The 25,832-nt window shown below is 46.5% G+C and overlaps 1 protein-coding gene across 4 annotated transcripts in view; it reads left to right on the forward strand.

The window, feature by feature from the left end:
* Positions 1-25,832, forward strand: part of CCDC149 (coiled-coil domain containing 149) — a 157,094-nt gene that overhangs the window by 90,460 nt on the left and 40,802 nt on the right. For all 4 annotated transcript variants that reach the window (XM_082267861.1, XM_082267863.1, XM_082267862.1 and 1 more), the window contains exons 8-9: positions 4,726-4,810; positions 22,594-22,738. In XM_082267861.1, the coding sequence (XP_082123987.1) occupies positions 4,726-4,810; positions 22,594-22,738 (230 nt within the window). The remainder of the gene's footprint in view (positions 1-4,725; positions 4,811-22,593; positions 22,739-25,832) is intronic.

The raw sequence follows: 25,832 nt of genomic DNA on the forward strand, positions 1-25,832 counted from the left end.
GGACCCTCCGGTTTCCAGATTAAACAAGGCAACCATGATTCCGGTTGAAGAGTCCCCAGCCTTTAGGGGCCGGCTGACTGGAAAGGTGGACGCTGAAGCCCACACTATGTACACTCTGGCTGGTTCAGCAATGAGGCCGGTATTCACCAATGCCCTAGTGTCGCAAACTCTGACCGAGTGGGCTACGCTCCTACACCATGACCTGGAGGGGGAACAGCTCCCCCTTGCTTTTGCCGAGTTGGCGGACCAGATAGTCCAGGGGCTGCTGTTTATCTGTGATGCCTCTTTTGGATGTGGCTCCCCTGTTGGCTCACCTCTCTGTTTTGGCAGTGGTCCTTCGGCGTGTCTTTTGGCTCAAGTGCTGGTCTGCGGATCAGACTTAAAAAAAAAAAGGCCTTGACTGATCTTCCTTTTCAAGGAGATCGCTCGTTTGGAGCTACCCTGGGTGACATCATTAAAGGTCTCACAGGGGGAAAGAGTAGACTACCAAGGGCAAGGAACCTTGTTGTAGACGTGGGCCTATCCTTTTCAGCTCATAAGAAGTTTTTTTATCCCTCAGGGTCGACTGACAAGGGCTCGAAGCCTTTCAGAGTCTCTTCTGGAGGATCCAAACAAACCTGGTCTGGCAAGTCAAGATTGGGCTTCTCCAGACCCATGGACAAGGCTCCTTCTGCATGAAGGTGTGCCCTTACCCATATCGGGTCCACAAAGTCATGCGGTCTGGCTACAAGGTCGAGTTTGCCTCTTGTTCCCCGGCAAGGTTTTTTCCTTCCAACTTGTGCCTGTACCCAGGCTGCTTACAGGGCCAGTTTGGGGTGGTACAAGACCTGTTGATTGTCCTAATTCTGGGGTTTTTACTCAAACCTGTTTCCATTTGTGGACTCCAAGGCGCTAAACTGCTTTGTGTGGGTACAGAAGTTTAGAATGGAGTCTATTCAAACGGTGGTGGCATCCCTGTGTCAGGGGGATTTCCTCGCCTCTATCGATATCAAGGATGCCTACCTTCAAATTCCAATATGTGCCAGTCACCAGCGTTTTCTCCGCTTTGCTGTGGAAGAGGAGCGTTATCAGTTTGTGGCATTACCGTTTGGTCTCCCATCTGCTCCTCGGGTCTTCACAAAACTGTTAGCCCTGGTGCTAGCTTTGCTTTGCCAACTGGAGATTGCAGTACTGAGCTACTTGAACAATCTCCTTCTGCGAGCGGAGTCTCTTTCTGCTCTGGTGGAGAAGCACGGGGAGTGGTCCCTTCATTAGGAGGTGTTTCATCAGCTGGTGGTCTGGTAGGGCACCCCCGAGGTGAATTTGTTTGCGTCTCGGCTCAACAGAAAGGTGGCTCGATCAAGGGATCCTCTGGCGGACACCACAGACGCACTGGTGGCCCTGTGGGCTCAGTATCGTCTGATTTTATGCCTTCCCTCCTCTCAAGCTTCTGCCCAGACTTCTACGCCTTGCCGGGCTTAGTACGCTGATCTGGTGTGGCTGGTCCCCGACGTTCCTTGGTAGCTTCCTGCTGTCCCAAGGACGGATCTTCCATCATGCTTTACAGTTGCTGACTTGACAGCTTGGCTGTTGAACGCCAGGGACTGAAGTGAAGTCGGTGATTCCTACACTGTTGTAAGCTAGGAAATCTACTTCTGTGAAGATCCACCATTGTACGTGGAAGACGTACGTTGGGTGGTGTGAGTCTCTTGGGGTTCTTCCTTGCTCCTTCTCGGTGGATTGGACCTTAACCTTCCTTCAGGGGGGTGAACAGAAATTGGCCTTGAGTACCATGAAGGGCCAGGTGTCGGCTGTGGCAGTTTTCTTCCACGGCTTTTGGCCACACACTCCCTGGTGCGTACCTTTTTATCAGGGTGTCTGACATATGGTTCCTCCAGTGTGGGCTCCGTTGCCTCATGGGATCTTAATTTGGTGCTTTCAGCTCTACAGAAGCCTCCCTTTAAAAATATTTGGGAGAGTCCCCTGCATACGCTGTCCCAGAATAGTGGCCATCACCTCTGCGCGCCGGGTGTCGGAATTGGCGGAGTTTCCCGTCGTCCACCTTCCTTGGCCATTCACAGGGATAAGGTGGTTCTTCGCCCCTGTCCATCATTCCTTCCAAAGGTTGTCTTTGATTTTCATTTGAATGAAGACATTGTGTTGCCTTCCCTGTGTCCCAGACCTAAACATCCGAAGGAAATTGCCTTGCATGCCTTGGATGTGGTCAAGGCAGTTAGGGTGTACCTGGCAGCCTTTGAGTCCTTCAGGAAGTCAGACTCTCTATGCTCACGGATGGACATTGAAAAGGGTTGTCTGCTTCCTGCGACCATTTCCGTATGCATCAGACAGGCGGTAGTTCAGGCCTATTCCATCAGGGGTCAGGTTCCTCCTTTCCCTATCAAGGCGCATTCTACTAGGACGCTAAGTCCCTCCTGGACTTTCCGTCATCAGGCATCAGTGATGCAGTTTTGCAAGGTGGCCACCTGGTCGTAGGTGTACACTTTTACAAAGTTTTATAAAGTGAATGTATTGGCATCTGCGGATGCTTCTTTTGGCCGCAAGGTTTTGCAGGCGGCTGTTTAAGAGGACCTGATTCTCTTTGTGAGTGTGGGTTGTTTTTTTTTCAGGTGGGCTCCAGTTGTTTGGTTGAGCTCCTGTTGCCTGGTTGGCTAATGTTTAGCCTTGGGAATTTTTTTGTTGTTCCCACCCCTCCTGTTTAACACTGCTTTGGGACGTCCCGATGGTTATGAATATCAGGAGCTGTGTCTGTCAATGAAAGAAAGAAAATGGGATTTTTGACTTACTGTAAAATTCATTTCTCTGATGTTCATTGACGGACACAGCTCCCACCCCTCTGTGGTGTTATAATTCTCCTGACATTGCTTGTAACAAAACTGAGTGGCTATAGCAGAGAGAGGGAGTATACCCCCTGGGACTTCCCATGTTTGTAGCCAGAATTATATTCTGCCTAGTGTCCTACTCCTGTAGGAGGCAGTATAACCAAATAGGTATGAATATCAAGAGCTCTGTCCGTCAATGAACATCAGAGAAATAGATTTTACGGTAAGTCAAAAATCCCTTTTTTCCCAAATGCTTTTGGGAGGCTTCAGATGTGTTTTTGCAAAATTTAGACGGTCTTTGATGTTTTTCTCCGTAAGAAAAGGCTTCTGTCTTGCCAATCTACACCATAGCCCAGACATATGAAGAGTACGGGAGATTGTTGTCACGTGTACCACACAACCAGTACTTACCAGATATTCCTGCAGCTCCTTTAATGTTGGTGTAGGCCTCTTGGCAGCCTCCCTGACCAGTTTTTTTTTCTTGTCTTTTCATCAATTTTGGAGGGACATCCAGTTCTTGGTAATGTCACTGTTGTGCCATATTTTCTCAACTTGATGATGACTGTCTTCACTGTGTTCCATGGTATATCTAATGCCGTGGAAATTCTTTTGTACCCTTGTCCTGACTGATACCTTTTAACAATGAGATCCCTCTGATGCTTTGGAAGCTCTTTGTGGACCATGGCTTTTGCTGAAGGATGTGACTAAGAAAATGTCAGGAAAGACCTACTGGAACAGCTGAACTTTATTTGGGGTTAATCAGATGCACTTTAAATGATGGCAGGTGTGTACTGACTCCTATTTAATATGAATTTGAATATTATTGCTTAATTGTGAACACAGCTACATCCCTAGTTATAAAAGGGTGTTCACACTTATGCAACCCCATTATCTTAGTTTTTTTATTTTTCAGTTTGTTTTTTGAATTGAGTTGTACAGTTTATAGGTCACATTAAAGGTGGAAAAAAGTTCTGATTTATCTTTGTCTCATTTATTTACATCACAGAAACCTGACATTTTAACAGGGATGTGTAGACGTTTTTATATCCACCGTTATGCTGATTTATTCTTTACAGGGCTAGATAGGTTAATTTTGGATTGTGGATGCCTGTAGATGTAGTGTTAGGGTGGATTTCCCCTTTAAGCTTTGACAATAAAACCTGTATGCTGCTTGGATTTTTATGCAGAGCTGCACCAGATTTTGCACTCTCATTTTAGTAAATAACCCCCATAGGATGAATCTTCCCAGTGAGGACACAGCATTAAAAAAAAAAAAAAACGGATAACTCCTTCCTGCTCTAGTGATGCAAAAGTTGAAATTTTCACTCAAAATATTGTGTTAATATTTACGTATCCAATCTTGGGAAAATCATCTACACACGATTGGGTATTCAAAGTGAACAGGAATTTGCTTTTGATAGAATTTGATAATTTGAAGTGAGTTGCCACGCATATTTTTGAATGAAGATACTCAACTCCTGTAGTAAATCAGCCTATTCCTGTTGACAGTTTAGAGATCCAAAATCCCATGTGTTGTGCTAATATAAAATATATTTTTATAGGGGGTAGCTAAATAACTCCAAGCCTAGGGCAAAGTATGAACCATGACATTGCTTCTTTAATATTAATCTCTACTATTGCCTCACTTATAATAGACCTGTCAGAATGTAAATCACATCTAATTAAGACATCAGGATAATTAACATACCAGAATAAGGCACAATTGTTGCAATGAAGGAAGAGATCAACATGCTTTGAATTGGGGTCAGGACTCCCCTAAGCCCACAGGTCCAGCAGTAGTTGCTGCCTCCTGTTTTCTGTGTCAGTGTCTTTACTTAGAAATGCTAGTAATAATGTGCTTTTTTAATGCAAAGTTTATCTGTCATACAGTTTTTTTTTATTTTAGAATGCTCTGGAGAGGAGGAAGAATTCCAAGTCAAGTGGCAAGTCAAACAGCAGTGCTCTGACTGGGGTACTTTCTGCCAAACAAGGTACCTGCTGAAAAAGAATACCTGTATTATCATCTGATTGCAAAAATTATCATTATATGCATACCGTATTCAGCAATGTAACTTTTTTTTATAGTAAGTTTATTGAAATGAAGGTGCTACCCTAATACACATTATACAGAACAATTCAACTTTTTTTGTCATGTAAGACAGAAGTTCCATGTGAGTTGAAATAACCTTTTGTAGTGACTTACCTAAACATTTTGGTGTCTGTTTATCAAGCAGCAGAAAATAACCACTGCTGAGTCCTCCAGCATTCTCAGAGGAGATCACTCTTTTCTGAGTGCCTGTTTATGAAGCAGTGTAGATCACTTCTTCTTATGAGGAGTGAAGCGATCTACATCGGCTTCGACCTGTGGAGAACGCCCTCCTGTTACTGTAATCTCGTGAGACATAACAAGATTACAGTAACAGAAAATCAGTGAAACACAGAGGTGTCCTGTGAATTACCATTACTGAGTACACGGGCATTCTCAGAGAAGACCCCTCTCCTCAGTACCTCACAGTACACCTCATATTAATAAAATAATAAAGTTAAAGTCCCCCTACACAAATTTTATATACAGTGGGTACGGAAAGTATTCAGACCCCCCTTAAATTTTTCACTCTTTGTTATATTGCAGCCATTTGCTAAAATCATTTAAGTTCATTCTTCTTCCTCATGAATGTACACACAGCTCCCCATATTGACGGAAAAACACAGAATTGTTGACATTGTTGCAGATTTATTAAAAAAGAAAAACTGAAATATCACATAGTCCTAAGTATTCAGACCCTTTGCTGTGACACTCATATATTTAACTCAGGTGCTTTCCATTTCTTTTGATCATCCTTGAAATGGTTCTACACCTTCATTTGAGTCCAGCTGTGTTTGATTATACTGATTGGACTTGATTAGGAAAGCCACACACCTGTCTATATAAGACCTTCCAGATCACAATGCATGTCAGAGCAAATGAGAATCATGAGGTCAAAGGAACTGCCTGAAGAGCTCAGAGACAGAATTGTGGCAAGGCACAGATCTGGCCAAGGTTACAAAAAGATTTCTGCTGCACTTAAGGTTCCTAAGAGCACAGTGGCCTCCATAATCCTCAAATGGAAGACGTTTGGGACGACCAGAACCCTTCCTAGAGCTGGCCGTCCGGCCAAACTGAGCTATCGGGGGAGAAGAGCCTTGGTGAGAGAGGTAAAGAAGAACCCAAAGATCACTGTGGCTGAGCTCCAGAGATGCAGTCAGGAGATGGGAGAAAGTTGTAGAAAGTCAACCATCACTGCAGCCCTCCACCAGTCGGGGCTTTATGGCAGAGTGGCCCGACGGAAGCCTCTCCTCAGTGTAAGACACATGAAAGCCCGCATGGAGTTTGCTAAAAAACACCTGAAGGACTCCAAGATGGTTAGAAATAAGATTCTCTGGTCTGATGAGACCAAAATAGAACTTTTTGGCCTTAATTCTAAGCGGTATGTGTGGAGAAAACCAGGCACTGCTCATCACCTGTCCAATACAGTCCCAACAGTGAAGCATGGTGGTGGCAGCATCATGCTGTGGGGGTGTTTTTCAGCTGCAGGGACAGGACAACTGGTTGCAATCGAGGGAAAGATGAATGCGGCCAAGTACAGGGATATCCTGGACAAAAACCTTCTCCAGAGTGCTCTCTCAGACTGGGCCGAAGGTTTACCTTCCAACAAGACAATGACCCTAAGCACACAGCTAAAATAACGAAGGAGTGGCTTCACAACAACTCCGTGACTGTTCTTGAATGGCCCAGCCAGAGCCCTGACTTAAACCCAATTGAGCATCTCTGGAGAGACCTAAAAATGGCTGTCCACCAACGTTTACCATCCAACCTGACAGAACTGGAGAGGATCTGCAAGGAGGAATGGCAGAGGATCCCCAAATCCAGGTGTGAAAGACTTGTTGCATCTTTCCCAAAAAGACTCCTGGCTGTATTAGATCAAAAGGTGGCTTCTACTAAATACTGAGCAAAGGGTCTGAATACTTAGGACCATGTGATATTTCAGTTTTTCTTTTTTAATAAATCTGCAACAATGTCAACAATTCTGTGTTTTTCTGTCAGTATGGGGTGCTATGTGTACATTCATGAGGAAGAAGAATGAACCTAAATGATTTTAGCAAATGGCTGCAATATAACAAAGAGTGAAAAATTTAAGGGGGTCTGAATACTTTCCGTACCCACTGTATACACACACACACACACACACACTGCTCAAAAAAAGGAACACTTTTTAATCAGAGTATAGCGTCAAGTCAAAATCATGGGATATTGATATGGTCAATTAAGTAGCAGAGGGGGTTGGTAATCAGTTTTAGCTGCTTTGGTGGTGTTGAAATTAACAGGTGCACTAGATCGACAACAATGAGACAACCTCCAAAACAGGAATGGTTTTACAGGTGGAGGCCACTGACTTTTTTTCCCTATCATCTTTTCTGACTGTTGTTTTTACTCATTTCGCATTTGACTAGGGTCATTGTCACTACTGGTAGCATAAGGCAAACCTGAACCCTATAGAGGTTGCACATGCAGTCCAACTCCTCCCAGGATGGCACATCAATACGTGCCATTGCCTGAAGGTTTGCTGTGTCTCCCAGCACAGCCTCAAGAGCATGGAGGAGATTCCAGGAGACAGGCAGTTACTCAGGAGACAGGAGAGCTGGACAGGGCCTTAGAAGGCCCTTATCCCATCAGCAGGACCATTATCTACTCTTTTGTGCAAGGAGGAACAGGATGAGCACTGCCAGAGCCCTACAAAATGACCTCCAGCAGGCCACTGGTGTAAATGTCTGACCAAACAATCAGAAACAGACTTCATGAGGATGGCCTGAGGGCCCGACTTCCTCTAGTGGGCCCTGTGCTCACTGCCCAGCACTGTGGTTCTCGATTGGTACATACCATTGAACACCAGAATTGGCAAATCCACCACTGGCGCCCTGTGCTTTTCACAGATGAGAGCAGGTTCACCCTGAGCACGTGTGACAGAATGTGAAATGGTCTGGAGAAGCCATGGAGAATGTTATACTGCCTGTAACATTCAGCATGACTGGTTTGGTGGTGGGACAGTGATGGTCTGGGGAGGCATATCTATGGAGGGACGCACAGACCTCTACAGGCTGCACAATGGCACCCTGACTGCCATCAGGTATCAGGATGAAATCCTTGGACTCATTGTCAGTCCCTACGCTGGTGCAGTGGGTCCTGGGTTCCTAATCGTGCACGACAATACCCAGCCTCGTGGCGAGATTATGCAGCCAGTTCCTGGAGGATAAAAGAGTTAATACCGTTGAATGGTCCCCACGCTCGTCTGACCTAAATCCAATAGAACACCTCTGGGACATTATGTTTCCATCCATCTGATGCTGCCAGGTTGCACCTCAGTCTGTTCAGGAGGTCAGTGATGTCCTGGTCCCAATCTGGGAGCAAATACCCTAGGACGCCATCCATCATCTCATTAGGAGCATGCCCCCGACATTGTCAGGCATGCATACAAGCATGTGGGGGCCATACAAAGTACTGAGTACCATTTTGAGTTGCTGCAATGAAATTTCAGCTAAATGGACTAGCCTGCTGCATAATTTTTTCACTTTGTTTTTCGGGGTGTCTTTGAATTCAGCCCTGTGTAGGTTGATAATTTTCATTTCCGTCAGACGAGGTGGCATCCTTTTGTTCCTAACTTTACCCATTCCATATAAGTATAGATAACCAGCATGATATTTTTCCCCATGGAGATCTGATGTGTTTTCAAAGCGTTCCTTTAATTTTTTTGAGCTGTGTATAAATAATCAGTGTGTGTAATAAAAAAAAAAAAATAATATATATATGTGTGTGTGTTTGTTTCTAACCTGTTTACCGGTTTTGGGGGGTTTTGTGAAAGGCGGGGGGACTTTTTTTTTACTGTTTTCGGGGGGCTGAGTAGAACGGAAGTCAATAATCTTACTCCTCAGTTCTCCAGGAATTCTCTCTTCTTTCCCCGATTCTCCCCCTCTGGGCTAGAGAATCTGGGAGGGAGAATTTTGAAATAGATTGCCAGTGAGGTGCCGAGATTGCACCTTTATAAACTGTTCTTCGCTGATCATCTCAGTTTCATAAACTGATAATGATCTGAAATGAGCTTTGATCATCAGGATCACAGCTCATCTCGGTTTCATAAACAAACACCTTTATGAAGAGTCTTTATTTTTTATTACTATTTAGGTTAATTCAGTAAGTCTAGGTTCAAACTGGTGTTGTGCGGCGAACAGCATGTGATTCAGATAGGAATCGCACCAGATTCCTGTTCAAATCACATGCGATTCTTTGCAGTGCAATTTGAGCCCACTCCTTTTGTATGACTCAAATCACACTGCACACGCACAAAAAAGGTGCATGCACCTTTTTTTTTTCCCCGCACTGGAATCGGATTGCGTGATTGTTCACACCCATGCAATTTGCTTCTGCCAATAGCATTTTGCTTGTTCAAACGTTTTATTAAGGTTTACAGGTGAAGAGAAGCGTCAGAAGAACAATGAACAGAAGAATAAATACAACAATGTGCAGAATAACATAGTGTTACAGAAACCACAAATACAAAACCCAACCGTAAATACAGGCGGTTGCAAAAGCAAGCCTCAAGTAACCAGGATGAGAGGAGGTGGGGCTGTCGTCGCCGGCACACAGGCACCCCGTAAAGGGAACAAGCTGTGCCCGCGCTGGGCGATGCAACCTCCCGCCCGCTATTACGTAGATAGAGGCGGCTCCGAGACTTATATACATACAAAGTAAAATATTATTGAGAAAAGAGAGCGACAAAAGTGAAGCCAACAACTATAGTGGTAAAAACAGGGGTTACATATTCAGATTGAAAAACGTAGACAGGAATTGTGGTGAGTGCAAAAGCATAACCATGCCATTGAGGCACATCACGTCTAGGACGCATTTAGTAAACACATGAGTGCACGTAAAGGGGAAGAGAGGAAAGAGGGAGAAAGAAAGAGGGAGGGAGGGAGGAAAAGAGAGAAGCAGGGGGAACGGAGAGAGAAAAGGTAGGAGGGGCGTCGCCGGGGGGTAGAGCACTGGCATCAGATAAGTAACATAAGGAAGCTGAAGGAGGAGTATCATGGCAACAAAAGAGAGGAATCAAAATCAGGTGGGAGGAAATGATCAACCCAAGGTTGCCAAATCCTGTTTTCTCTATCGCTCATTGACAGACGTAGTCATCGGTGATACAGCACCTTCGGGTTATGTTGCCTCCACAGGAGCAGGACTAGACAGGAAATTAAAATGCTCTGGCCACACCCTAGGGGCAGTCCCAGAGGGTATATCCTCTCTCTCTCTCTGCCTCAGCAAATCAGTTATTTTCTGTCTAGTTAGGAGTAAGGACCTAGATACCTTGCTGGGATCTTCGGTCCTGGCAAGATTTTTTTCTTAAAAAGATTTTTTAGACAGCTTTTTTCTCCAGTGTTCCTGTGAGATCTTCAAGCAAGAAAGCTGAACTGGGCGACGGGCTGGATGTTGAGATCCGGTGGTCACCCCAGTTCAGCCTACGAGCGCGTGCAGGCCATAGCTCCGCGCTGGGTCGGCCGAGACAAAGTCCCATTAAGGGGCTGACCCCGCGAGTTAAACGTCTCGCTGAAACGCCAAAGACCATGAGTCACGGCGTCCGTATTGGTCGACAGCCCTCCCGCCCCGGTGGAGAGGGGTACTGTCAGGAGTTGGTGCCCGCCTGGTTCCGGTATGGTGAGTAGTATGTTCCCCCTTTTCCCCCTGACGGGTCTTGTGGTGAACGCGGGCCCCTCTCTGTATGGTAAGATAGAGTCCCCCTCTATCCTATAACATGGCACAGATCCCCCTACTTTGAGTGTGATTTTATGTGCAAAAAGCCAGGAGGCTTGGTTTGGGAGCTAACAATCTAATTGTATACATGTTTAAAAGATTGTAATCAGTGGCAGTCTGGGAATCTTACTGTGATAAGAATAAGGTACCTACCAGTCAGAAGCCACGGACATGTAGACTGCCTTCCTAGTCAAATCTCCAGCTATAGCAGGCCTTCCGAACGGCCATGAGGTCCGCCAGGGCCGGTACCGCCAACCACGCCAAGAATCCCCATGCAGAGATAGTGTTGTGTGCCCTGCAGCACACCGCTATTCGGTACAGGCCGCCGCCATTTTTTTTGCTGGATTGCACGAGCCGCCATTTTGGCGTAGCCTCGTGTCTCCAGCATGGGGGCGGCCATGTTTGAGGTGATCCAAACACCTCGTGGAGCTAGGGGAGGCGCCGGAAGGCGTGCAGAGGGGCGGAGCCGCCTCCTTTCTTCCTGGGCAGCCAGCCAAAAGACTTCCTGTTTGTCAAGACAGCGCTGTAACCTGTTGCAGTTAAACTCTGAGCATCAAGTGGTGAGCCTGGGGGTCTATCTCTCTCTCTCTCGATAGGGATCCCTAGCAGGTAACACTAAGGGGCTTTTGTGGCGCTGGGGGTCTGTGAAAAAAAAAAAAAAAAAAAGTTTTTTATTTTTGAATTATATTATCCGGGAAGTTACTGGAATAATCATGGACCCTGCCACACAAATTCCCCCACCTGTTTCCCTCGAGGGGGCCACGGGACCCGCCGGTGCACAGAGTGTAGAGGCATTTACAGCAATTTTGGAGTCTATGGTGGCTCGGGTGGAGGCGGCCTGTCAGGGACGAGGGTCAAGGAAGCGACCCCCGCCTACCCCTATATTATCTGACACCTCTGACTCAGATTCAGAGATGGTCACTGCAGTTGCAGGTCCCTCTGCAAGGGCTGTTACCTCAGGTAAATCTCCCTCAGACAGTGAGGAGGACGTTTCTTCTCCCGCTATAATTCAGGAAGAAGCATTGGTGGACGCACTAGTTGTGGCAGTGCAGGAAACCTTAAAACTTGAGGTTTTACCGGCAGAAGCAACTGATACAGAGATTCCTTTTGGTACTAACAAGCCCATCAAAACGGTGAAGGTTTTTCCTGTACCCAAGTGTTTTGGTAATAAGATTAAAGGAGAATGGGAGCATTCTAAACGTACCTTTACTATTTCCAAGCGTATTGCTAGACGCTATCCGTTTGAGGAATCCATCATTAAGAAATGGACGGTACCACCAGTGGTGGATCCACCTATTTCCAGGCTGAATAAAGCCACGGTTATCCCAGTGGAGGACACTTCGTCCTTTAAGGATCCGGTGGATCGAAAGATGGAAGCAGAGTCCCGCACCATCTTCTCTCTGATAGGGTCAGCATTTAGACCAGTAATTTTTATTGGTCTAGTTTCCCAGACACTTACGGAATGGGCGAGATTGGTACGCCAAGACCTTAGGGGAAAAGATATTCCCCAGGAAACATCTGATTTGATGGAACAGATTATACAAGGGCTACAGTTTATCTGTGACGCAGCCTTGGACACTACTCCCCTATTAGGGCATGCATCTATGTCAGCGGTAATCCTCAGACGTGTGCTGTGGTTAAAATGCTGGTCAGCTGACCTAGGTTCCAAAAAGACCTTGACGAATCTCCCCTTTCAGGGGAATCGTCTATTTGGGGCCACCCTAGATGAAATCATTAAGGATGCCACTGGGGGCAAGAGCACTTTTTTGCCACAGGCTGCTAAAGCTAAAGGACCTCGCAACAAGCGAGGACCTTTCTTTACCGCCCATAAAGGGTTCGCACGCCCGGCTGGAACAAGCGGGAAAGGCAAGACTCCTCCAGGAGGGTTCAAGAAAGGCTGGTCGGACAAACAGAGGACCAACTCAGCCAAACCCGAAGCAAAGGAGTACACAGCCTGAAGGTGCGCCCCCACCCGGTTTGAGGGTGGGGGGACGTTTTCACCGGTATTCAGGACATTAGATCGAGCATCAACTACTACTACCGGTGCGATTCTTCCCTTCCAACATTTAAGTACTACAGGGAGCGGTAGTCACCGTTCCCTGAATAGATCTTTTCCTTTACCTTTTCTTAAGATTAGTCTCAATTCCCCACAGGAATCAGATCTGGTTGACCAGACAGGCCAAGAAGCCTCTAGCCGGGTGACTTCGGTCACTGAGGTTCAACCAGAAAAGATCACCCTTCCTGATAGCAATCAGGTATCTGATAAATGTGTGGGAACAGAAAACGACCAGACTTTCTCGGATGGTCGGGGCCAGATAGCTCTAGGGACGCCTGGTTCAGATCCAGTCAGCACCAGTGGTCCTAGAAATTCTAGGCTGGCCTCGTCAAGCCGGCCTGGCCGACTTGGACAGGCTAGTCGCAGACGTTCCGTGGGAACTTCGTCTCAGGGAGTGTCTGTGGTCTCAAGGACCAATTTACCATTGTGCTTTACAGTCGCTGGTTTTAATGGCCTGGCCATTGAGACCCAAGTACTGAAGGACAGAGGTTTGTCAGCTTCAGTCATTCCTACCCTTATTAAAGCAAGGAAAGCGACTTCCAGCAAGGTCTATTATCACACATGGAAGACTTATATTGCGTGGTGCGAATCTTTAGGATTTCCTCCACGTACCTATTCGGTGACTCGAATATTGGCTTTTTTGCAAAAAGGGGTTGAGCAGAAGCTAGCCTTGAGCACCATCAAGGGTCAAGTTTCAGCATTAGCAATCTTCTTTCAGAAACCTTTAGCTACCAAGTCCTTGGTGCGGAATTTCATCCAGGGGGTGCGGCACCTGGCTCCACCAGTCCGCGCGCCCTTACCGCCCTGGGATCTTAATTTAGTTTTGTCGGTTCTACAGAAACCTCCCTTTGAAAACATCAGGGAGATTCCCTTGTTTACTTTATCCCAGAAGGTGGCCTTCTTGGTGGCTATCACTTCTGCTCGCAGGGTGTCAGAACTGGCTGCATTATCATGCCAGTCCCCATACCTAGTGATTCATAGGGATAAGGTAGTACTTCATCCTAAGCCATCCTTTCTTCCTAAGGTGGTTTCAGATTTTCATCTGAATGAAGATATTGTACTACCTTCCTTGTGTCCTCAGCCCAAGCATCATCGGGAACATGCGTTGCATTCCTTGGATGTGGTTCGGGCAATCAGAGTATACCTGAAAGCTACGGAATCATTCCGTAAGACGTATTCACTTTTTGTGATCACGGATGGCCCCAGAAAGGGTTTGCCTGCATCTGCCGCGACCATTGCCAAATGGATTAGACAGACGGTGATACAGGCTTATTCTATTAAGGGTCAGAGTCCTCCGTTCCCTGTTAGGGCGCACTCCACTCGAGCGCTCAGTACTTCCTGGGCCTTTCGCCATCAGGCGTCAGTGGTCCAGGTATGTAAGGCGGCCACCTGGTCGTCGGTACATACCTTTACAAAATTCTATAAAATTGATGTGACGGCATCGGCGGATGCCTCATTTGGCCGCAAGGTTTTGCAGGCCGCAATTTGAGGAGACCGGTGGTCTACCTCGAGAGTTTTTTTTTCTGTTTGAAAAATTTCTTTTTTGTTGAGTCTCATCATTAAGGATGAGCATTGTAAACTTCTAGTTGGCACCGGTTGGGCCTTCTAGATTGGGATTTGATTTCCATTTTCCCACCCCTCATTTGTGATACTGCTCTGGGACGTCCCGAAGGTGCTGTATCACCGAGGACTACGTCTGTCAATGAGCGATAGAGAAAAATGGATTTTTGTAAAATCTTACCGTAAAATCCTTTTCTCTTAGCTCATTGACAGACGTAGTCCCCGCCCCTCTGTTTTGGAGTTGGGTTGGGTTAAAATCTCTAAAGACTGCTTTTTGACATAACTGATTTGCTGAGGCAGAGAGAGAGAGGATATACCCTCTGGGACTGCCCCTAGGGTGTGGCCAGAGCATTTTAATTTCCTGTCTAGTCCTGCTCCTGTGGAGGCAACATAACCCGAAGGTGCTGTATCACCGAGGACTACGTCTGTCAATGAGCTAAGAGAAAAGGATTTTACGGTAAGATTTTACAAAAATCCATTTATATTTATCCACCTTGTCCAGCAGCACTGCTTCTATTTTGGCATGAATCATCGCCTTAGTGATCCTGTGCTTTACCTCAGGTATGGGTAAGTGTGGGGATTTCCAGGCCTTCGCTATAGTCTGTTTGGCTGCAGTGGTTACCTGTAGGAACAGTTTTTGTCTGGATTTGGAGACTTTGTCCGGTTTCATATTCAGAAGGGCCAGAGAAGGGTCTGGGAGGATGGACGTATCCATCAGAGTGGAAAGGATGCGGAAGACAGCCTCCCAGAATTCTTGTACTTTAGGGCACGTCCACCATATGTGTAAGTGGGTGCCTGCGTTTATGCAACCTCGAAAACAAGTCGAGGGGTAGGATGCCAGAAATTTTGCTATGCGGGCGGGTACTAAGTACCAACGCATTAGGACCTTGTAGTTAGTTTCAGAAGCCACGATATTCTGGGAGGCTGCCTTAGTCGCTTGCCAAATGTTGGACCAGTCTACATAGTCTAGGTGCAATGACAAGTCTTGTTCCCACTTATTGGCGTAGGCGGGTAGAGTCCGGTCGGGGGAGTCCGAGAGTCTGGAATAGAGAAGGGAGACAAGGCCTCGGGAGTGCGGGTCATGTAAGCAGACATGTTCGAAGGATGTGAGATTAGGTAAGGTAGAATCAGTGTGGGTGCATTGTGTTAGAAAATGCTTGATCTGGAGGTACCGAAATATTTCGGAGCTCGGTAAACCATGGGCTTCACAGAGGGTTGGGAACGGTCTGATCGAATTGGATACCATAAGTGAGTGGGCTCGGATAAGACCAGCCGCCGACCACCGATGAAATGAGGTAGGGGATTCCCACGCAGGGGGAAAGGATGGGTTATGCAAGTATGACAGCAGAGGGTTATGGGGTGATTGGAGCTTGTATTTGAACTTCAGGGTATCCCACAGGCGTAAAGAGTGACGTATAACAGGATTAACAACTGACTTACGGTCCACGGGCTTCAGCCACAGAAGATTGGCCATAGAGAGAGGGTCGCAGTCAACTGCTTCCAAAGCTACCCAAAGGGGAACTTCCTGGGCCGCATGCCACTTAGTGAGTTGGGCCAGCTGTGCAGCCTGATAATACTTAGCGTATTGCGGAAGACCCAGTCCGCCTTGGAGTTTGTGGAGATACAGAACCCTACGTGGTACCCTAGGGCGGGTTTTTCCCCATATATAGCGAAAGGTTCGGCTCTGAAGTTGGCGTAGATAATAGGACGGGACTCGAATTGGTAAGACCCGAAAGAGGTATAGAATCTTTGGCAAAATAGCCATTTTGGCAACCGTGATACGTCCCAGCCAAGACAGGGGTAAGGAGGCCCAGGAGTCCATGAGTTTGGTAAGATGTTGGAGCATAGGAGGGTAGTTAGCAGAGTAGAGTTCCAGTGGGTCGGAGGTGAACTGAATGCCCAAATAGGAGAGATGATGAGTAGCCCAGGAGAAGGGGAGAACCGACTGTAGATGGGAAAGGAGTGGAGGGGATAAAGATATATTGAGGGCTTTGGATTTTTGGGGGTTGACAATCAGACCCGAAAGTCCTGCGAATTGATCTAGAATATCTAGGAGGTTAGGAGCGGAGGTAAGGGGGGATGTGAGAAACAGGAGGATGTCATCAGCAAATAAGCATAGTTTATGTTGATGACCCCCAAGTTCTATACCTTTAACATTAGGGTTGGAGCGGATTTTCAGGGCGAGGGGTTCGATGGCGAGTGCAAAGAGGAGCGGGGAAAGGGGGCATCCCTGTCTAGTGCCACAACGGATTGGGAAGGTATGGGATTTGAAGCCCGCATAGCGGATGTAGGCTGATGGGGTGGAGTATAGACTCGAGATCCAAGTCAGGAAATGAGGCCCGAAACCCCATGCGCGCAATACATATTGTAAGTAAGACCAAGATAGAGTATCAAAGGCCTTTTTGATATCTAAAGAGATAAAGCAGGAAGGGATGCGTCGGGTGCGTGCATGGTGAGCCAGGTGAACAGCCCTGCGTACATTATCCCCTGCTTGTCTGCATGGGATGAAGCCTGTTTGGTCTTTGTGTATAAGGGAGCCTATGATGGAGTTAAGGCGGGTGGACAGAATTTTGGTCAGCAGTTTAATATCAATGTTGAGGAGTGAGATTGGGCGGTAGTTTGTCCAGGACGAATCATCAGTTTGCGGTTTGGGAATCATCGTGATAGCTGCATGAAGAGAGTCAGCCCCGAAGGAGTGACCTTTAAGGATCGAGTTAAAGGCTTCGGATAGCATAGGGGTGAGGAGATCAGAAAAGTGCTTATAATATGAGGCCGTAAAGCCATCTGGACCGGGCCTCTTATTAAGTTTAAGGGACTTAATTGCAATGCGGATTTCCTGTTCCGAAATTGGTTTGTCCAATTCTTCCCGTTGAGAGGAGGACATGGAGGTCATGGAGAGATCTGAAAAGAATTCAGCTACTTGGGAGTCTGCTAAAGGCGTAGTATTAGAGTACAATTTAGAGAGATGTAAGCGGAAAGTCTCGAGTATTTTAACAGGGTTACTAGTGTGCCCACCTAAGGGGGTCCTTAGGCGGATCGGTTTCTTAACCAAGTTAGCGTTGCGAAGTGAAAGGGCCAGGAAGGTATCAGGTTTATTGGCCTTGGTGTAAAGTTGATGTTGGGAACGTCTTATTGCCTTTTCAGCTGATTCAGTGAGAAAGAGATCCAGCTCTAGTCTTGCTTTGTCAAGAGAGTTTTTGTTATCGGGGGTGGGGTGTGACTGAAATTGGTTATGAGCTTGGTTAAAATTTGAATTTAGGGTTTGATAGAGGAGTTTACGTTCTTTCTTACGGCGGGAGGCCAGACTTATGAGGGTTCCTCTAAGTACAAACTTGTGGGCTTCCCAGATCGTAAGTGGGGTCACATCCGTGGTGACGTTATGGGAGACGTAGTCTTTGATTGCTGTGGCTACTTCTAGTCTATGGGAGGGATGGGTCAGAAGAGTATCATTCAGAGACCAGGAGAAGCCGTGTTGTTTGGGTACCAGGGAATCAAAGGTAGAGATGACTGCACTATGATCGGACCAAGAGATTGGCAAAATAGAGGAGAGAAGGAGCGACGGAGAGGTCGCTACCGACGTGAGGATGTGGTCTATGCATGAGAAAGTCTTGTGGGGATTAGAGTAGTACGTGTATTGTCGCCGGACAGGGTTAAGTTCACGCCACGTGTCCACAAGCGAGTGGTGGTGGAGTAATTGTTGGAATGAGAGCTTGTGGGGGGTTGAGGGGGGTGAGATAGGGGTTTTGTCCAAAAAGGGGTAAATTACCTGATTAGAATCCCCGCACAACAGGACCGTGCCTTTCTTATGCTGCGCTACTATTTGCAAGAAATGGGAGAGGAAGGAGTGCGGCCTGGAGTTGGGTGCATAATAGGAAGCTATAGTCACGTCAGTATCTAGTAGCGAACCAGTGAGTATCAGGTACCTACCCTCAGGGTCAACGATGGAGGAGTAGAGCGTGAACGGAGTTGTTTTATGAAAAGCTATCAGAACCCCTCTCTTCTTGACTGTAGCTGAGGCTGTGAAGAACTGTGGATAAGAGGCAGTTAAGTATTTAGGCGTATGGGAGGCGGTAAAATGAGTTTCCTGCAAACACGTGACATGAGCATTGATAGAAGCAAAGGAGCGGAAAGCTTTGCGCCGCTTTTGAGGAGAATTTAGGCCCTGAACATTAAGGGTTAACACATTCAGGGAGGCCATTCATCACGGAGGTAGAGGAAGCTAGTGGTGAAAACCACATAGGTGCCAATGGTTCCCCCCCGGCGAGGAAAGGGGACAGAGGGAAACGTGGTGGAGGGAGGAAGAGGGGGACTCAGCAAAGAGGGGGAGAGGAGGAGTAGAGGAGACATAGAAGTTGGAAGAAGTAGTGCTATACTCAGTAAAGCAAAAAGCATTCCGTCTGCTCAGGTGTCCGGCACCCTCACAGAGGGAATAGGGTTGCTCCAGGAAATCTCCTAGTGGAGAGTTCTAAGAGCAAGTGGGGGGCAGCAATGACTACCCGCAGGGGACAGTGCCGCCAATGGGTGTGAGGAACAGAAGGATACATAAGTGTGACCAGAGATATTGAAACAAGGTAATCAAGTTCACAAGGGTGTAGTTTAACATAGCAATTAAACAGCCTTACAGGAAAAAAAAAAAAAAAGGAAAAAAAAAAAAGAAGAAAAAAAAAAAAAAAAATTTTTTTTGTTTATCTTCATGCTTACACGCATATACATGTATACATACATACTCAAATCCATACACATGCATACATATACATACCCATACACACACACACCTACACGAAAATCTCCATGTAAGTCTAATTAACTGAGATAACGGCATGCTTGAGGATGGGCGGCTGCCGTATAGTCCCAAAAAAAAAAAAAAAAGAAAAAAGGGGGGGGGGGGGGTTGGGGGGAGGGGAGTGATGTGGGAAAGTCAGCTGACAGAGGCATAGTTACCATCCTGGGTGGATAGCGAGAGTCAGTTTCCCGACAAGAGTGCAAAAGTTTGTAGGTGGGTCTATGTAACCGAGTCCTCCCCGGGGTCCTCGGCTGGACACGAGGGACATGCTAGAGTCAAATGAGAAAAATGGACTCAAAAAGGAACAAAATCAATAAAATAAAAAAAAATAAAAAAGGGGGGGGGGGTAGGAGTCATAAGTAGCGGTAGATTGCAGGTGTTCAATCCAGTTGGAGCAGGCGACAAAAGGATTCCTGGCTTGCATGGCTCAGTCAGTCCATGGAGTCAGCGATGTCAAGCTGAGGAGAAGTGATGCGGCTTCGCTTAGGGGTCGAAGCTGTGGAGGTGGTGGCCTTCTGGGGAGACCTTGAGGCAGAGCGTCTGCGCTGTTGTTGAGAGTTTGAGATGTCAGAGGAAGAGGACAGGTGTAACTCATAGAGGAGTTGTTGGAGATCTGCAGTCGATTTACAGGTGTGTTTGCGTCCCTGATATGTGAATCTCACAGAAAAGGGGAAGCCCCAGGAGTATATGATCTGATGTTGCTGGAGAACTTGTAACAGGGGTTTGAACTCTCTCCGTTTTACGATGGTGGCCTTGCAGAGGTCAGTGAAGAGCTGATAAGTATGGCCCTGAAACACCAAGGTGTCTTTCTGGCGGGCTGCTTGGAGCAGTTGCTCTTTGGTTCTGTAATAATGAAGTTTGGCAATAATGTCCCGGGGTGGCCCCTCGGATTTGCGGGGGGCTAGGGCCCTGTGAATGCGATCCATTTCAAGTCGCTCGATAGGGATGGAAGGGGAGAGTTCCTGAAAAAGAGCAGTTATGGTGGATTGCAGATCTACTACAGTCTCCGGGATCCCTCTAATTCTTATGTTAGAGCGCCTAGCTCTGTTTTCCTGGTCCTCAAGCTGGGCTTGTAGGGCTTGATTCTCCTCTTTTAGGGTCTCAAGCTCATCAGAGTGGTTAGCAAAGCAGACCTCAAGCTCATCAGCCCTGTTTTCAAGATCTGAGGTACGCTGGCCTAGCTCCCTAATTTCCTTAGTGAGCCTGCTTGTAATTTGATCGGAGGTTTGCTGCAGGGCCTTATGGAGAACCTGCTCAAAACGCTGGATCAGGTCAGCCTGTGAGGGATCATAGAAGGGGAACCCTAGTGATGATGGGGCTTCAGCATCCGACTCACCCTCATCTGGATGTGGCATGATGAGTCTGGGGACCCTGGAAGCTGTGGAGCCGGAACGTGAGGTGAGTGGCGGCGCCATCTTGGATGAAGCCCGCACCAGAACATCCCTGATGTTTTTGCTCTTAATTTTTGATTTAGCACCGCCGGACACCATCGCGGCGCGGCGGGGGTTAACGGCCGTCTTACTGGAGCGGTGTCCGGGCTATAAGGTGGCTGGTCACTGGCGGAGGCGGCAGTATGTCCCGTTGCGGCACGAAGCTCTAGTCAGACATGATCGTCACGCTGAGCCTCGTGCATGTGTCCCGTGGTGGTCTATTCCTTGGGGGTGGAGGGCCCTGCGGTCTGTCCCTGCTGCTGGCTCGTGATTTGGTGTCCGGGAGCTGCAAGGTCGGCCTCGCGATCGTTCGCCGGGGTCCGGTTATTAATCGAGGCCGCGGCTTCGGCCTTACAAGTAGGCCGCGACGCCGGCGGGCGGTGGGCAGTAAAGAATCGGCCCAAGAGTGGCATCAAATGTTGCAGGACAGTGCAGGGAACCTTAATATCGGGTGGCTTGCGGATCTGAGCAATAATACCGCCGATGGAGGCGGATTCGTGAGCCGGGATGGCGGAGCTCACAGGAAAAACGTCCGTAGCGACACCAGTGCAGGACACGCCCCCCCCTGCCAATAGCATTTTGGAAACAGTTTTTTGAGTGGAATGTTGTTAACTTAACATTGACACCTGCACAGGAATCACTGGGAATCCCACACCACATCAGTGTGAACCTAGGCTTAAAGTGGGTACAGAGTGGGGCAAACTTAGTAAAGGCAAATAGACTGTGCACTTTGCAAGTGCAGTTGCGCTTGTTTCCCCAGAGCTTAATGAATGTGATGAAGCCCCTACCGGCCAATGAAGAAGCTCAAAGACCGGCACTTAACCTTCAACTTTTTAGTTCCGCTTTAATTGCGCATTGCAGTTTTTGAAGTAGGTTTCCGTAAACAACACTCTTGTTTTCAGACTTAATGCCTTCATGATAAATAAAATTGAGATATCATACACTGATAAATTGCCACTGTACCAATGACAAATGTGTGCCTTACAATGTTTACTGTGCAATGTCTGCTGATTTTACTTAGCAATGTGCCGGTTTTTATTTCCTTGCAGGGAAACAAAAACTGGCACATCGCCGCTGTCAGGAGAGAGCTTTGTGTTTACATACACAAAGATCACTCCAACCATCAGCAGGTTCTGGTCATAAATTATTGGCTGGGAACGGCTGATCGGCATGTGCTGAAGCCCGTGACCGCACAGCCGGGCGGGCAGGCACATGTGCACCCCTTGCCCGAAAATGCACGTGTATACAGGCATATAAGTGATTCTGCACAGCTGGCCCGCACTGTAGCAGTAAATCAACAGTGCACAGTTTGCAAGTGGTTAAAGGGACAGTGCATCTATTGTAATTTTATATTCAGATCACTGGTTGTAGGGATTTGTCACATCACATTGTGCTGAAGGAATTTCTTGTATTCACTGTATTTTTGGACATATTTCTTTTTTCTTCATAATAAGTTATAATGTAAAGGGATAATGCACCTATCTGTTTAATTTCAGTTTTGTATTCAGATGTTTGGAGTGCCACTTGCTCATTCATTTACACTGACCACAAGAATTTTTTGGTTTTAATGCCCTGTATATAAGCTGATGTAAAATCAGACTGGCAGTGGTCAAGACTGTAAGACGCCAAGCCATGGTGGATGGTATAAATTCTCGGCAATCACTTTTAACTCCTTGAAAACATTTTTTTTCTTTTTTAATGGGAGCCTGGCAAATAGAAAAAAAGATATCCAAGACTACACTGGAAGAGCTGGGGGAGAACATTTGTGCTCTTCACATATTTTAGGAGCTATTCACACCAGTGGGCAAGCACTATGCATCAAACTGTTTACATGTCCTTTTTTCTTTTTTTCTTTCAAGTTTATTGAAATGTTACAGAATGACATTTCACTCCCCCTCTCTCGGTCTTGCTTTTTCTGCTTTTTTTTTTTATTATTTTAAATCACACACCGATTTGTGTGAACTGAAACAATAGGACAAATTGCCCAACACTTCCCAACACATATGGTGTGACTCGGCCCTTAGAGATTTCATTTGTCTGGTGACCTTGAAGAGAAGAATGGATTTGATCCGAGTGTCATCTGATGGCTGCTGTTTCTCTCTTCTTTGCAGTTCAGGAGTTATTATCGGAGGACCAAGGCTGCAGCCTTCCTGCCACTCCGCAGTCCATCTCTGATCTGAAGTCTCTGGCTACTGCTCTGCTGGAAACCATCCATGAGAAAAATATGGTCATTCAGCACCAAAGACAAACCAACAAGTATGTGTTTCTTTCCCTTTGGCCTCCTGTCTTACTGTCAGCTTGTAGAGAAAGGAAGTGAAAACAAAGTGTTTCATTAAAGCTTGGGAAAAGAAAATCGGCCAAGTTACAGCTTCTGTAACTAGAAAACACATTGGGTTCAGGATCACAAAATATCTAATAAACTTCTGTCTGGGGATTCTCTGCTGTCTGCTTTTTCTTTAAAGAAACCATAAGAACTTTATTTAGAAATCCTTTCTGCTAAATTCACATTCCAAATTGTTCATCTTTCCATAACTATTGGGTAATATTTGAATTGTAATTCTTTTATGCAGACTCAATCACTATTGTAGCAGAGTAGATCTGAGGCAGCAAACATGTTTTATGCCGTTTTTCCAGCATGAGCTTTCCTAGCTATGCTCCTGCTTGAGCTTTGCCAGAATTCAGCATGTGGTGGTCACCTAGGTTGTTAGACTGTAGTGTACAGTCAGGGCCGGCCTTTGGGGTGTGCGAGCTGTGCGGCCGCACAGGGCGCCATGGGCAACAGGGGCGCAGTGCGGCCATCACAGCTCGCAGAAGATCAGGCCGCACAGCGGGAGCGGGGGGACTCTGATGTAAGGGGGACTCTGTGTGGGGGGTCTCTGATGTAAGGGGAGCTCTGTGTGGGGGGTCTTTGTAAGGGGGGCTCTGATTTAAGGGGTCTCTGTGGGGGGTCTCTGATTTTAGGGGGGCTCTGTGGGGGTCTCTAATGTAGGTGGGGCTCTGTGAGGGTCTCTGATGTAAGGGGGGCTAAGTTATTAGTGATCATAAAAAAGAAAAGTCAAATAAAGTGCAAAAAAGGTGCAAGAAAATGCGTGCGGGGGGGGTGCCACAGGATTAGCTCGCACAGGGCGCCTGAACACCTAAGGCCGGCCCTGTGTACAGTACCTTGGTTTCATATTAGCAAAAAAGGAAGTAGAGCTGTTAATTGATTGCATTAAGTAACAACAATGGCTGCTTTCTTTAAAATATCCTGCTATTTTGTCAAATTTAAAAGCCCTTGTAATTGCCTTTAGGTGAATGGTGTGACCGCATGTTTGAATGTTAAATGGTGGGCAACACAGCTTGTAATCAGTCCTGCTGATCTCACTCTCACCCTCACAAAACTATCATAGTTGTATCTATTACATAGATCCTATTATATGCCTCAGAAGCTGTTAAGTTTGGCAGGCGCTTAGATGACACTTGTCCGGGTGCACTCATTCACATGATGTGGTGATGCCACAAGCTACATAGGTACTGGGAAGCAATTCTCCAAACTTTGAACTCTGTTTTTAAACTATCCTACACCCTGGACCAATTGTTTTGTCACTTAGGTTATATGGACAAGGAACTTATTCCACTCACCACTCAGATTCCATTGCTTCGCTGCCTCTTTCAGGCATGAAGGCTTATAGCACAGAGATAATTGGTGATGCTCCCACCCACTCATTCAGGCTGTAAACTAGGGGTGCTCAACCTTTTGAAGAGCGAGGGCCACTTAAGTGATCTAGTAACCAGTCGCGGGCCACAGTGAAAATAAATGGTGCAGAATTTGGAATTTTTTATTTTGAATAGCATAATGAACATTTTCCTGCTGCAGCCGCTGAATGCTGGTGTTAGGGAGAGGAGGAGAAGCCAGCTTTTAGCAGTTGCTGGAGGAAAATGTTCAGTTCCTGTATATGTTGCCTTTACCCAACCTCCTGTCCAATTATAAAACAGAATGTGATGGGGAGGCCGTACAGGTCCCCCATGAGCATGGGGTGGGGTCACCATTGCAACTCCTGACATTACACCAGTGGTTAGGGTGTGGTAAAAAACTACTTGCCCCCCAAACTGCAAGTGTAAACAAGCCCATACTGTTATGAGTCCCCTATAAGGCTGCTTTCACACTGATGTGCTGTGGTTTACCAAACATCACAGGTGCAGCGCAGTGCACCTGCGGCTTTTCTTGCAGGTTAGTTGTGCTTTGCCTTAGACTTCTATAATATCTTGCAGGTGTGGGGCACTTTCTGAAAGCCGACCAAAACTCCTGCATTCAGTTTGAGGTCGAGGGACTATGTCAGAGGGCCCTGAGGGCCTCCAGTTCAGCACCCTAGCTGTAAAGGATACAATATTCATAGACAAGTTCTGTGCTCCTGGCCTTTCCCTCCTGTTGAGTGCCCCCACAGCAAGCAGCTTGCTGTGGGGGCACCCGAGCCAAATCACAGCTCCCCATGTCCATTCAGACAAGGATCCGTGACCTGGCCCCACCCCCTTTCTCCTGATTGGCTCACTGACTGACAGCACCGGGAGCCAATTGCGCTGCTGTCTTAGCTAATAAGGAGGGGAGTCCAGGGCAGCTGAGACACTCCTGCAACATCGCTGGATAGAGATGGGCTCAGGTAAGTATTAGGGGGGTTGCTGCACACAGAAGGTTATTTTATTTGAATGCATAGAATGCATTAAGATTAAAAAACCTTCTGCCTTTACAATCCCTTTAAGTGAGGATGCCTAAAAAAAAAACTCAGTAAGCTTTGTGAACCTTTGTTAGGTAATCTGGGTGTGGGACCTCACTCGCTTATGGACTTACTGGGATGATTCAAGAAGTTTATATATTGTGTGGGTACAGAGATGGAGATCAGTTTCTATAGTATACTTGAGCCTTTTATTTATTTGTCCTGGGGGGGGAATCTCCAAATGTTCTATGGTATGCCTGTTAATTGGTAATTGCAAATAGTTGTAATATGAGTCCTATAGTTGTATAATTTAAGTCCAGTCAAGAGAGTTGCACAAATGATTGTTTATTGAGTAATGCCATTTACTTTATAATTATTTACTATACTGTATTTCTGCGAACAAGATTGTTTTGTATTATAACGTCACAAAGCACACCAATTACTACTTATTCCGCATTGCTGACCGTTATATTGGGTTTTGGGTCTCTGCTGTTTCAGGACCTAAGAGTAGGGGGGGAGGTATGGGTTTCTCCTACTATTGTTTCTTTTTGGTTGTTTTTCCCAAATATACTGCTGGGCTTTTGTTTTTTTACTTTTAATTGTGTATGTATGTAAAGATGAAAAACCTTTCTTTAAAAAAAAAAAAAAAAAGTGATTTA

This window comes from Pelophylax lessonae (genome assembly GCF_965119305.1).
Source record: "Pelophylax lessonae genome assembly, chromosome: 1".
Lineage (NCBI taxonomy): Eukaryota > Metazoa > Chordata > Amphibia > Anura > Ranidae > Pelophylax > Pelophylax lessonae.